Here is a 13,900-nt window from a genome sequence, read left to right on the forward strand (position 1 = left end):
GTGACCAAGATAGAGGGCAAAGACAAGATCAAGTATGAGTTCCCGTGTGGCTTGAAATGGGTTGAAGGTCAGGGGAGGACAAAACTGAGCTTGGGAGATGGAGGCTGTTGAGGACAGCGGCTTGCTGATAGGAGTATCCTATCTGACCAGAGACATCTAAGAAAGAAGACAACAGGCTGTCAGGTAACAGCATTGCTACAAACAAGGGAACTAATTAAGACAGTAAGCCTTTTATCAGATCCAGGAGGGATAGAGGCCCTTTATTAAAGATTTATTTATTTATTTTGATTTCTGGAATTCCTTTCTTTATTTAAATTGTTTTTTATGTGTTTGAGTGTTTTGCCTCCACATATGTCTATGTACCTCCCACGTGTGTGTGTTTGGGGTCAGAAGCATCAGATTCCCTAGTATTGGAGTTATGGGTGGCTATAAACCACCACGTTGATGCTGGGAATTGAACCTCTGTCCTTTGCAAGACCAACAAGTACTAACTGGTGAGCCATCGTTCCAGCCCAAATTACAAATTCTTTGTAAGCTGTTAGGTGAGAAACCTCTGAAATAATGAACTTAGCTTGCACACATACAGTGCTGAGGCGTTGACTTCCTCGGGGTCAGAAGAATAGGGAGACAATGAGGAAAATCCTTTGGGGTAAAAGCCTGGGGATGCTTGTGTGCCACATGTAGACAGTCACTCTCCTTAGATCCCTGTGGCTGATTTTGTACCTGAGATTTTGGGAAGCAGCTCCTGGGCCGGGAGGGACGACACACCTGTGTCATCAGAAGCTTCATTGTCCCTGGGAGGAGTAATTCCTTTGGAGTGACGCGTGGTCCAGGCAACAAGTGAGGGTTGTTTGAAAGGGGTACTTATGGGACTGGAGACATGGCTTTGTGGTTAAGGGTGAGGAGCTTCAGGAGCACTGGGGTTTGATTGCATCTGCTCTCATGGCAGCTCAAAATCGACTGTCAACTCCAGTTCCAGAGGATCTGGAAGACACCCTCTTCTGGCCTCTACAGGCACTGCACGCATGTGGTGCAGGCACAATGCCCATACACATTTTTTAAAAAATGTTTTTAGTATTCTCAAATCTAGAAAAAAAAAGAAAAAAACCCTGAATTTGATAGGTAAGGAAAACCAAGGCAGCCCATCCTCCACACCACCTTTTTGACAGTCCCAAGAGTTAAAGGTCTCTGCCTCTTGGCTAAACTGCCAAGAAGTAGATTCCATAGATGTCGGGGGCAGTCTAGTGTTTGTATAGGCATTTCGCAGAGCCACTGCATGACTGGTATTTGAAGAGGAGCCAGGCTGGCTGCACTAGGAAGAAGCCGCAGGGGCTTTACAGGTAGGAAAAGCCATTGCAGGATGCTGGAGCTGATGGGGTGTCTACAGATGAGGAGGCTCTGCTGCCTTTACTACCTGACAGTTCTGCTGCCCCCGAGCAGGTCACGCCACAGCCCTGCGCAGCGAAGCCCTGCCCAAATACTTGAAGCATGTTTGTATTTATTGGCTGTTAGGCTAGAACCGGTGCGTTCCCTGCTGAAGCAGCCTCAGCCATCAGGGGGCGCAGAGGTGTCCCTCCCCCTGAATGACATGGGAGGGGTGTGGGGTTGAAATTAAATTCACAGCGGAAAGATCTAGTCCTGGGAATTAAAGGATCAGAGCCGGCCTAAGCCGTTCACTACAAGGATGGGCGGCTGAGAAGACACCAGCGGCTGTACAGAAGGAAAGGAAATTACTTATATCCCGTTGTCCTGCAGCTGCTCCCTCCTCCCTGGTCAGCATTAAGCCTGTGAACAGTTCACGCATGAGAAGCTGAGGACTGTTGCCTCAGTTTCCTGCTCATCTACCTTGTACCAGGTCTTCCGTGTTCGCAGCAATGAGGCAAAGGTTCGCGACTTCCCCCTCGGGGCCTCAGTTTCTGGAACTCTGGAGAATCGGCCCCTCTCGCCCTAGGAGAAGGAAATCCTGTGGCGTCTGAGCTATGTTGGACGTCCTCCCCAGAAGTCTCGGGCCTGAGCCGGGCGGAGAGGGGTCTGGGCTAATAATGTTCGAATCCCCATCTCAGCGGCTGCGCCTGACCCACCTGAACCCACACCACACAACGGGGTGGGTGTGGGGTCTCCCCTCCTCCTCCTCCGAGAAGGCCGCCCTGCTTTAAGTCAGGATGCGGCACGCCAGGCTTGGAGCGGCCCGTTCTGGCCCCAGATACAGGGCTTTTATTGTCGGGTGAGGTTGGCTTCTTAGATTTAGGTTAGTCCCCCATCCCCCCTTTTTCACCCTCAATGTCTGACACCTGCGAGAGAGGTATGACTCAGGATAGCGGTTCCTTCTCACTCCCAGGGCTGGCTCATGAAGTGCCACGACTTCTCCGACCCCAGTCTGAAGAGTAACCGGGTAGAGGCCGCTGGATCCGGCTGTTCGAGCCCGGGGAGAGCAGTCCTCCCCCCTCTGCGGGTTACTAGCGCGCCGCGCCCGGCGGGACGGTGACCTCTCCACCCCTTTGAATGCCCCGCCTCCTGTCCAGTCGGTCTCCACCCCACCTCCCTATCCGCACACCCGCTGGCTTGGGTTGGAGCCACCCTGGTCAGTAGCCTGGTTCCTGTGCACATTCGGGGTTGCCGCTGCTCACCCATAGCACCTGTAGACGACACTGTGTGCCCAACTGTCCCTGAATACTCCGGGCCAAGGAAGGCCATGATTCTTCCGGCTGGAATCCCTGAGACCAGCTTGCTGCGGGTTTTGTTCCTGGGACTGAATACCCTTGGTGAGTCAAACACCAGGTCTGGAGGGCCTTTGATCAGGTAAATCCGACCCTAGGGAGGACTTTAGGGAGTGGGTCTGAAGGGATTTTTGCTTGACATTCTTGTCTTTTTTTCTCCTTCCTCTTCACTTCTGGGCATCACTGTTTGGTGCTACATTCTATGGCTAGAACGGCTTCCAGCTTTGGTGTGGTATGTGATGTTGGGGAAGGGAATAAAGGCATCTCCAGGCAAGACCTCAGGGGTGGGTTAAGGCAGTTATTCCTGTCTTCTCACCACCCCCACTCATCACGGCTGGATAAGCTGAGGCACTGGATGAGACAGAGACTAAAGAGCTTAAGGACTTAGTTCCAGTACCCGCCACCCCCCACCACATCCCACATTCAAGCTGGTGTGAAAGATTCCTGGGGGGAATGCCTGGTCCTCACCCTTGACGCAAGTACTTCAAGCAGTACTTCACGTCCCAGCATTTCCCCTAAGTTCCTTTCTTTCCCTCCTGCTTCCTGCCCTGGGAATCAAAGGAGATGCCCCCAAAGTCTGACCGTGAGGTCATTTGGACACAGGAAATTCGGGAAGAGGTCAGTTGCTCAGACACATCGCACATCACATTTTCAGGTCTACCATCGTCCTTATCTTTTTCTCAGATCCAAAGGAACAAGGAAACTAGGGAGAGGGTGCCAAAGGGTCCAAGAGGAAAGGAACCTCCTGAAGCAAGTGCTTGGGTGAGCTACCCAGGGCAACCAGCTTCAGTAGGAGCTGAAGGTGGTCCAACACTATATCTGGAGAGAAGTGACTCAGGAGAAACTAAGTTCGTTATAAGCTACTCCCCGGGCTGTTTTGCTATCTGGGTTTGGAATTCACTGCTTTTTTAACGCCTTCCTTGGGCTAGAAGATGTCAGAGCAAGTAAGACCTGTAAGAATGCAGCAAATTCATTGGCATTGATGGAGATTTCCTTGCTCCCACCCACGGCGGTCTCTTTGAGCCTGGTCTGTGTTCTAGTGGTGTTAAGGGCAGCAAATCTTATGGTTCCCAGATATGAGTCTCAGGAGGTGAGCTTCCGCCCTTCACTCCAAAGATGGAGCGATGGAGCGTTTCCTGTTCCTTCAGCTTCCCAGCTCTACTTTTGCATCTTCAACCTCAGCTTCTGTTTCTTTTCTGCATTCTTCCTCGACTCGGCCCTTACTGTGTTGCACAGGGCAGTGTCAGCCTCCCAGCAAGGGAGGAAAGACCTATCTTGGCTGCCTGAACATCACAGGCATCCTCCGCGAGTCACCCGTAGTAGCCCCTCCTTTTTCTCCTTCAGCTTTGAGTTTGATTTTGGTCATATCAGAGATCCAGAGCCTGAGTTACTACTGGTGCCATGAAGGTTGCCCTCCTTGGCCTCTGGAGGGTTAAAATGCGCTCGCTGCTCTTGGGGACAAGTCACAGGCAACAAGGCCCTCCTGCTCTCCATGTGCTCTATCATGGCTCAGAACTGCCCCTGGAGCGTGAGAAGCCCACAAGGGGAGTTTCTCAGAGAAAGAGGGAAACTAAAAATAGTAGCCCTGGGGAGCAGGGCCCATTCGCTCTGCTTAGGCCCTTGGCCTGCTCTCTCCCTCTGCTCTCAGATTGGGCCAAATGATGCTATTCTTGAGCAGCTCTGGAGTCCTTCATTGAAACCCAGCAACTCCCCATTTTTCCCCCTTGCGGCACCCAGTCACAAAAAGGTCTGATCAGTTAGGGGGCTGGTGACACTAGAGCAGAGGCTGGGAAATCTCAGGAGCCCCTTGCTCACCTCGAAGCAAGTGTGTCCACCAGGGCATCTCACCCTCCAGCCCCAGCCCCAGCCCCTGCCCCTCACTTTGCAAACTGCAAGTGCAAAACCTGGAAGAGGCAGCAAGGGCGCTCTTGAGAAGGGAAGCTGGAGTCTGTCTGATGATAGACACTTTGCCCTCCTTACTAGCCTTACCGCCAGAAGACTGGGAAGGTGCGCCTGGCGGTAGCGGAACAACCTGCAGGAGGAGTCCCTGGGGGGAAGTGGACCTTCTCAAGGCGGGGTTGTTTTCGCCTGCAGAGCCTCCGGTCTAGCGGCCCCGGCTTCATTGTCTTCTGCCTTATCGGCGGACGCAAGTTTCCTGCTCCGACTACAGGGACTCGCCAGGAAATGTCAGGGGTGGGGGATGCCACGAAGGACAAGGAATAGGGGTGGGGGCCTCGGTTAAGACGCGGCCGGGAAGCGATGGGGGAGGCGCGTATCCTGGCTCGGTAGAGTTCTAAGTCTCCCCAACCTTCCGCCTAGCTTTGCCAGCGCAGGTAGTCTGGGACTTCCGAACTTGGGCTGCCGGCTCACCTTCCCCAAGGTGACAGCTTGTCCTGAGTACAGAGTGCTATGATCCGGGAAGAGCAGGGCCCAGGATGAGAGCCGCCGGTGTCCCCATGCTCCGTTCTGTTCTAACCCAAAGTTATTTCCCCAAAGTCTTTAGCACTCCACGCCCTCTCGCCTCTCCGAAGGGTAGAAAGCAAGTGCTCTGGGCACTGGAGTGTCATCAGTGTCTTCCTAACCGAAGAGGACACTCCCTTCCCCCTCCCCAACACACGCTTGGGAAGCTTTGTACTTGTGGAAGGAATCCCCTCATCTCTCTCATCCTGAAACTCCCTACAACTCGGTGGCATTTCGCTTTGATAGCCGGGACCCCCAAAAATGTTCTTGAGGGTTTGGCTGGGTCTCAGACGTGCGTTTTCCTACGGCAGCTGACTCAATGGTCCGCTGTCGGAGTTCAGAAGGAACCGCGGGGTTAATGAGTAACTGCGTCGCAATCTGCCATCCGGTTGCAAACTGGGGCTTGAGGAGTCTGGGTGACCTGAGCCGGCATCTTCATTCTCCCTTGCCTTTCACCAAGGAGACTGGAAGAGCAAGTGTGTGCTGTGGGGCTGTGGGTCAAAAGCAAGTCTGCTTGCCCTTCTGGAATCGCCCTTCTGGAGGTGAATCTACTCAGACTCTGTACCTCAGGATTAGAATGAGTACATAGACATGTGGTCCCATCTCTACTCTGAACACAAGACGTCGCCGGAGTGAGGAGAAGCAGGACCCTGGGAAAGAGGTCTCAAGGCGAGTCTCCGAGTCTCCGGGCGAGTCTCCAGGCTTTGTCCTCGAGGGACATGTTTTCCCCTCAAGCGACGGAAGCTAGACAGGCTCCTTCGTTTGACCAGGGAGCCCACCCTAGGAGCTCACAACCTCCTTGCTCTGTGTTTCAGCCGCCTTCTCACTGGCTCAGATGGAGCTGCACGTCCCCCCGGGCTTCAACAAATTGGAGGCGGTAGAGGGAGAAGGAGTGGTGCTCCCCGCCTGGTACACGATGGCACGGGAGGAGTCTTCATCCCACCCCTGGGAGGTGCCCCTCCTCATTTGGTTCTTGGAACAAGAAGGGAAGGAACCAAACCAGGTGAGGGGAAAATCTCAGCCATTGACAACCTAGGGGTATAGGGATGAGCTGGCAGAGAATGAGGAGGACGGAGGACGAAGTTACGAGGAAGAGAAGACAGCCTCACAGTATCAGTGTTGGTTCTCATAGTAAAACCCAGTATACAAAACTGGTAAAAGTACCTGTGGGAAAAGCACAGAGGCTGGGTGGGGGTGGGGAGGGGCTGGGGGTGTGGCTGAGGATAGAGGAAACACAAACTTTTTCTTTTTGGGTCTCATTCTGTATACCTGGCTGGCCTCAAAACACACAGAGATCTATCTGCCTCTGCTTCCTGAGTGTTGAGTTTAAAGGCAGGGGCACCATCCCTGCATCACCAATTTCAAAAACTACGTGCTGTATGCTGACGTTTTCTGGGTTTGAGACCGTCTAGTACAGGTCTCTCCCTGGATCCATCTGCCTTCCAGGCAATTCCCCTTCCCTTTTAAGCAGAATTTCTCATCAATCATCCTCATCATTATCCATCCCCATCATCGTGATGTTTGTGTAGAGTGGGCTTGTACAGACCATGGTGTTTAGATAAACTTTCAGGAGTCAGTTCTTTCCTTCTATCTTAATGTGACTTTCAGGGACTGAGCTCAGATCATGAGCCTTGGTGACAATGCTTTTTTTTTTTTTCCCCCAACATCGAGCCATCTTGCCAGCCCCAAACCCCTAAATTCTTTATATCTGTAAAAGACAAGTATGGCCTCCTTCCATCACTTGGCGGCTCTGTTCCTCCACGACACAGGACTGGCACTCAGTGGTTCTTTTATCCAGAAGCTAATGAAACCATTTTCAGATTCCTCCACCCGGTCTTGGAAAATGTATTCAAAGAAGTCATTTGATCTAACTTGATCCAATTATCTTGAATTTCTCCCCGCCCACCCCCTCTGTCATTGTCTCTATATACAATCCTAGTTGTCCTGGAATTCATTATGTAGACCAGGCTGGCCATGAACTCCCAGAGATCTGCCTGACTCTGCTTCTGTCTCCCAAGTGCTAGGATTCTGCAGTGCTGGGTATGGAACCTAGGAATTCCTGAATACACTGGGACAAAGGCAGGCACTCTTGTTCAATCCTCCAATTAAATTTTTGTGCCTGTATGTGCATGTTTGGATATGTATGCATGTTGATATATATATATATATATATATATATATATATATGTGTGTGTGTGTGTGTGTGTGTGTGTGTGTGTGTGTGTGTGTGTGTGCGCGTGTGCGCGCGCGCGCGCTCATGTACAGGCCAGAAGTCAATCTTTGGACATTATTCTTCAGATGCTATATTTATCTTGTTTTTAAGACAGGTTCTTATATTAGCAGTCACGATGCTCACCCATTGGGCTATGCTGGCTCGCCAGCAAGTCCCAGAGACCACCAGTCTGTGGCTTTCCAGCTTCAGAGTTAAACGTGCTCCACCTATATGATCCTGTGTCAGCTTCTAGAATATTTGTCAGGAGGGGAAAAAGTAAAATGACACTGGCCAGGACAGTCTTTGGATATAGGAAGGGGTCAGGGAGAAAGTCAATTCTTGGAACACAGTAGTCAGCCTTGAAGGTGAGATGTTTTAGAGACTCAGTAGGGGAGAAACCGGAAGTGGTTTAGTCTTTTTTTAAAGGGTTGGTCTTTCTGTCATAGCCCATCATCATTATCTTTCTCATTCCATCTTTTTCCATTTCAACACACTTTGTGTGCTGCGTTAATGGCTGGCACTGTATTGACTCTGTGGAAGAGCTTTGTGAGGTGGGTGTGGTGGCTTCTCCAACCCGTCAGATGCTATTAGTTCACTTTGCCTTCCCAACGCTATCCCAACCGCATCAGACATTACTGTTCTTGAATGGTTAAGAAACTGCTCAGTGCTGTTTAAAAAAAAATGCTCTACCATGTTGATATTTTGTTTGTTTTTATTTTTATTTTTTTTCCCACAAGACTTGGGAGGAAGCAGGCGGAAGCGGGATTCGAACACACACACACACACACACACACACACACACACACACACACACACAGAGAGAGAGCTCGCGGACAGACCGCGCCCTCTGCAGGCAGACGCCTTACAGGCTGTGCCACCGCCGGTTCACTTTGTTTTGATTTTTAAACATGAGTTCTGGGGGTCTGAACTCAGACTTTCATGTGTGCAGGACAAGCATGTCAGAGACCGAGCTTTCTTCCCAGCCATACCTTTTTCAACTATGGGGGGGGGGGAATCTGTTTTTTTGTTTGTTTGTTTGTTTGTTCGTTTTTAATGTGGCTTTTAAAGGTAGAACCTTTAGGTCTTACAAAGCTATACAATCTAATTTTTTTTTTCCACACATGCTTCTTCTTGCATTGCTCTTTCTTCTCCCAGTATGGCACTCCCTTAAAAGCCACCATAAACGCTGAAGAGATAGTCTACATGGGAACTGCTTGTTGTTGTGAATGGGTGGGGGAGAAGACGGGTGGTTCAGGACAGAAGGCTGGGTTCAAGTCAGGAAGCGGTGAGGAAGTCCGTTTTGGAGGAAGAAGACATGCTGAGAATACCGGCAGATGCATTGGAGACCACTAACAGATGTCCTGTCCTCACTAGGTGTTGTCTTACATTAATGGTGCCATGACAAATAAACCTGGAGTGACCCTGGTCCACTCTATCTCCACACGGAACGTGTCCCTGCGCCTGGAGACCCTCCAGGAGGGGGACTCTGGGACCTACCGCTGTTCTGTCAATGTCCAGGATGGTAAAGGCACAAGTATGGGTAACAGCATCAAAAGCATAGAGCTCAACGTGCTGGGTGAGTAGGACACATCACTGGATCCTTTCCCATGCTGCCGCTGGCGCCGCACAGGGAGGTGAAGCAGGTTGCAATGTGGACTGACTAAAGAGATTGGGGGATTGGAACCCTGGGTCCTTAGAGTATTTAACCTGTCTTTCCTTCTCTAGTTCCTCCAGCTCCTCCATCCTGTAGTTTACAGGGTGTACCCTATGTGGGGACCAATGTGACCCTGAACTGCAAGTCCCCAAGGAGTAAGCCTACTGCTCAGTACCAGTGGGAGAGGCTGGCCCCAAACTCCCAAGTCTTCTTTGGACCAGCCTTAGGTAAGGAAGTTCCTGGAGGTCTCTGAGATAGTGGCTGAAAATGAGGAGAGAAGAGAGGTGTCTCACAGACTGGAGTGACAAGGACAGGCTTTACAGAAGGAGACATGGGAAGATGACATATTAGCAGGTGCTATGCTCACAGCTTCTGAGATCTGTGTATACTCTTACTGAGGTCTGGAGCTAAACAGCCTGATTCAAGTTCCAGTCCTGCAACTCAGTAACTTGGTGACTCTTCTCCCATTCTCTTGTTTATAAAATGAGATTTATACACACCAGCTATAAACAAATATTTGGGGGAGTTTTGTGTGTGTGTGTGTGTGTGTGTGTGTGTGTGTGATACTGGCAAATTTAACTCAGGACCTTGTACATGAACTCTACCACTGAGTCACACCCTCGACTTCATTGGTTTTTTTTTTTTTTAACTGACACATTTTTATTTTTTATTTTTTTAAGTCATCAAAATAATTTATAATGGTCATAATAGTCAAGTGCCTCTTAAATATACATGATATCTTCTGAAGTTAAAAGTAATATGCACTCAACCAGTTTTTTAGCTTCTTTGTTTTTTTTTTTTTTTAGATATTTTATTTACACTTCAGATGCCATCCCCTTTCCCCATCCCCCCCCTTAGAAAACCCCTATCCCATGCCCCCTTTTCCTTTTTGCATTTATACATTTTTTTAAAATAATGTTAATCATAAGCGTTATAAGTTTGGAATTGTTCAATCAGAGGTGTAACCCACTGACCGGCCTAGATATAACAACTATCTTTGACTGGTGGAGATACATGAATATCTGCCTCCCTGTCTCCTCACTCTTTCTCTCTTTCATCACCTAGCTTCTCCTCTCCTCCTTCTCCTCTTCTTACTCCTTTTCTTCCTCTCAGTACTCCTCCTACCTTAACTCCTCCTACACATCACCCTTCCTGTTAAAATGAAACTTTTCTCTCAAAATACAATTAGAGCATAATTATGCCAATTTGTACCAGTGAGGTACAAGATAGTCCTAATACCCAGTCCATCCTTTTGTTGACTAAGCTTCTTTGGTTTTTGAGACAGAATCTTAACCATATAGCTAATGCTGGTCTCCCACTAATGATCCTTCTGCCTCAGCCTTGTGAGTTCTAGGATTATACACTACACTCAGCAACTAGAAATATTTGAAATATGAGTCATTAGATGACTTTAGAAGGTCATTATTAATTGCTGAGGTTTTGCAATGGTGTTTTGATTGTATAAAACAACAAGAATTTTCGTTGCTGTTGTTGTCTTGGTATTGTTTTGTTTTTGAGACAGGGCCTCATGTATCTATGGCTGTTCTAAAACTTAAAATGTAGACCCGACTTACCTTAAACTCACAAAGATCTGGCTGCTTCTCTCTCCCAAGTGCTTGGATTAAGTGTGCACAACACTACACCCAGCTTCATGGATACTGTTTTTGAAGATACATTTTGAAGTATTACTTTAAATATTTTAAAGCAAGTTTTATTATTTATTATTATTTATTATTATTAATTATAGTGTGTGTATATATGTGTGTGCGCATGCGTGCGCACATGGCAGGTGTGTATGTGTGCCATGACATATGCTTGAGGACAACTTTGTGGAGTTGGTTTTCTCCTTCCACTTTTGTATGGGCTTCAGGGGATTAAACTCATGTGGCAAGTGCCTTACTCACTGAAGCATCTCACTGGCCCCAAAGTATTACTTTAAAATGTCAGTGGGGAAAGAGGAATACATAACAGAAGAATAGTAACGTGTTAACTGCTACTGGGTGTTGGTGGTGGGCATAAATATTTTTATTAATCCCCTTTATACCTTTTAACCGGACCATTTTATTGTATCTTATTGGTGCTACGGATAGAATGCAGGGTCTTATACACACTAAACATCAAGTTTACTACTGAAGTAAACTCCTGGGACCCATTTGACTTTTTCCCTCAGATATAAGTTGAGTGTAGTTGCTTGAGCATGGGTATGGAGGCCAGCTGTCACCCTTAGGACAAGAGCTGTCTGCCTTAGCTTTTGAGAAAGGGTCTCTCACTGGGATCTACATTTATTGATTTGGCTAAGGTGACTGGCTAGCATTTACTGAACTACTTCCCCAGCTCCTCATCTGAGCATTTTAATAATTATATAATAATTTTTAAAAGGGCTCAGTGAATAGGTTTCTTGTGAAGGATATGCAGATATAGAGCTTGGGTCAGGCTCAGCACAGATTCAACAGCCAAATAAATAGTCACCATGCATAGCCTGTCCACGCTTCTCTCTCTTTAAAAAAATATTTACTTATTCATTTTATGTATGTGAGTACTTGGTAGCTGCCTTCAGACACACCAGAAGAGGGCATCCGATTCCATTACAGATGGTTGTGAGCCACCATATGGTGGTTGGGAATTGAACTCAGGATCTCTGGAATAGCAGTCAGTGCTCTTAACCTCTGAGCCAGCTCTCCAGTGCCTGTCCACACTTCTCAACCCCAGTGGCTGAAGAATGTTATCCTCATTTTGCAGATGAAGAGGTGGGGACCCACAAGGGTCACATGGGCATTTGGGATACCAGCTCTTCCAGCTTCTAGTCAAGTGTTCTTTCTGTCTGATCATCACCCCTCCTCCCAACCCCCACATTGCCTTTCAGAAACAAATGTCAAAAATGATGATTTGGTTTTTCTACATAGCACTTTTGTTCAGAGATGTGGGACTACTGAGGACTAGAAATGGAACAGGCCTTGAGCTAGCCTGTCTGCAGAGCCCAGAGTGCTGCTGCATCCTTCCCGCTCCTAAGGCCAGAGATAAGCAATGAGTCTCAGAGACTCAAAGAGGCCATCCCAGAACTAGGGCAGCGTGATATATATATATATGGTTTTGTTTTTAATGGAAAAGTTAACCCTTGGACTGACAGCTAAGTTGGTTCCATAGATGCCATCCGTGGATCTTTAAAGCTCACCAACCTTTCCACCGCCATGTCTGGAGTCTATGTCTGCAAGGCCCAAAACAGAGTGGGCTTTGCCCAGTGCAATGTGACCTTGGATGTGATGACAGGTCAGTAAGGGGTAAGTGTGGTAAGGAAGTATGGTCAGCGGGTGGCTTTGCAGGAAAGAAGAGGCCTGGCTGCTGCGGCTTCTCACTGACTCATGACTGGGGATTGGACTTGGTCAAAGGCAGGGACAGACACTTGGTCAGTGTCTGGCCATTTTCTACTTGGCAGCTCTCTACCCACCCCCCACCCCATCTTAACAGGGCAGAATATTACAGCAATATAGCTGAGTAGTGGAACTTATTATTAGTGAATAGGGAAGGGATAAATGTCCCCTTTCTGACACTGAGGCCTTTTCAGGGTCCAAGGCTGCAGTGGTGGCTGGAGCGGTTGTGGGCACTTTTGTTGGGTTGGTCCTGATAGCTGGGCTGGTCCTGCTGTACCAACGCCGGAACAAGACCCTGGAAGAACTTGCGAATGATATCAAGTAGGTGTCCCTGGTCTTTGAGGAGGTGATAACTCTTCTGACGTTTCTCTGGCATCTGGGAATCCAGCCCTCTCCCATTTTTAATAAAGAGGTGGGCAATGGGTATCACAATATTCCTATGGGAAAAATTTAAAGGGAGAGACAGAGAGAGGGAAAGAGAGAGAGACAGAGAGGTGGGGAAGGAGTTGATGTATGTGCATAGAGGAACAGTAAGACAAGCGTGCAGAAACTCTTCTCCTTTTCTCCTTTTGGCTTCTGATGTGTTATTTATTTGATGACCAGGGAAGATGCTATTGCCCCTCGGACCTTGCCTTGGACCAAAGGCTCAGACACAATCTCCAAGAATGGGACGCTTTCCTCCGTCACCTCAGCGCGAGCTCTGCGCCCACCCAAGGCTGCCCCTCCAAGACCTGGCGCTTTTACTCCCACACCCAGTGTCTCTAGCCAGGCCCTGTCCTCACCAAGATTGCCCAGGACAGATGAGCCCCCACCCCAGGCAGTATCCCTGACCCCGGGTGGGGTTTCTTCTTCTGCTCTGAGCCGCATGGGGGCTGTGCCTGTGATGGTGCCTGCACAGAGTCAGGCCGGGTCTCTCGTGTGATAGCCCAGGCACTCATGAGCTAAATCTGGTCTCTCACCTTTTGGTAAAGGCCTCCTGTGGCACAGAGGACTGAATCCTGGGAGGATGCCCGCACCCGAGACCTCCAGCCCTGTGCCCCTACCTCCTTCTATTGTTGGCATACTGAGCCTCAGTAAGACCAAAATCTGGGGCAAAGGACAAAAGAAGGAAATGGACCTGAGGTTGGGGGTTGGGAGTGAGGAGGCTTCACTTCCTCCCTGCTTCTCTCTATAAAGCCAGAAGAATGCTGTGGAGATCGGCAACCCTCCCAGGGCCCTGGAGGGGACTGCCGGTCAGTGATGCCCCTGGCTCTGTGATCTGTATAACACCCTTACCTAATGCTGTCCTGTATTAATATAACCTGTCCTGCTGGCTTGGCTGGGTTTTGTTGGAGCAGGGGATAGGAAAGACATTTTAAAAACCTGACTGGCAATTGATGTTTTTATTTCGCAGATTTCAATAAAGATAACATTGGGTTTGCACGGGCATGTCATCAAATCACTTTTTTTTTTTTTTTTCTTTTGGGCCAACTAGGACCTCTCTGAAGTT

At 48.8% G+C, this 13,900-nt stretch overlaps 1 protein-coding gene across 2 annotated transcripts; it reads left to right on the forward strand.

The window, feature by feature from the left end:
- Positions 1-1,661: 1,661 nt before the first annotated feature.
- Positions 1,662-13,833, forward strand: Esam (endothelial cell adhesion molecule). Of its 2 annotated transcripts, XM_076924674.1 has the most exons (8): positions 1,662-1,885; positions 2,339-2,762; positions 5,993-6,180; positions 8,764-8,965; positions 9,115-9,270; positions 12,188-12,310; positions 12,606-12,732; positions 13,015-13,833. In XM_076924674.1, exons 2-8 carry the CDS (start codon positions 2,693-2,695, stop codon positions 13,331-13,333), a joined length of 1,185 nt encoding a protein of 394 aa, XP_076780789.1. In that variant the 5' UTR covers positions 1,662-1,885; positions 2,339-2,692; the 3' UTR covers positions 13,334-13,833. The 2 variants fall into 2 exon arrangements, with proteins under 2 accessions (XP_076780789.1, XP_076780790.1); XM_076924675.1 differs by lacking the exons at positions 1,662-1,885; positions 2,339-2,762 and adding an exon at positions 5,039-5,846.
- Positions 13,834-13,900: the final 67 nt, after the last annotated feature.

The sequence above is a fragment of the Arvicanthis niloticus genome, chromosome 26 (genome assembly GCF_011762505.2).
Source record: "Arvicanthis niloticus isolate mArvNil1 chromosome 26, mArvNil1.pat.X, whole genome shotgun sequence".
Classification (NCBI taxonomy): domain Eukaryota; kingdom Metazoa; phylum Chordata; class Mammalia; order Rodentia; family Muridae; genus Arvicanthis; species Arvicanthis niloticus.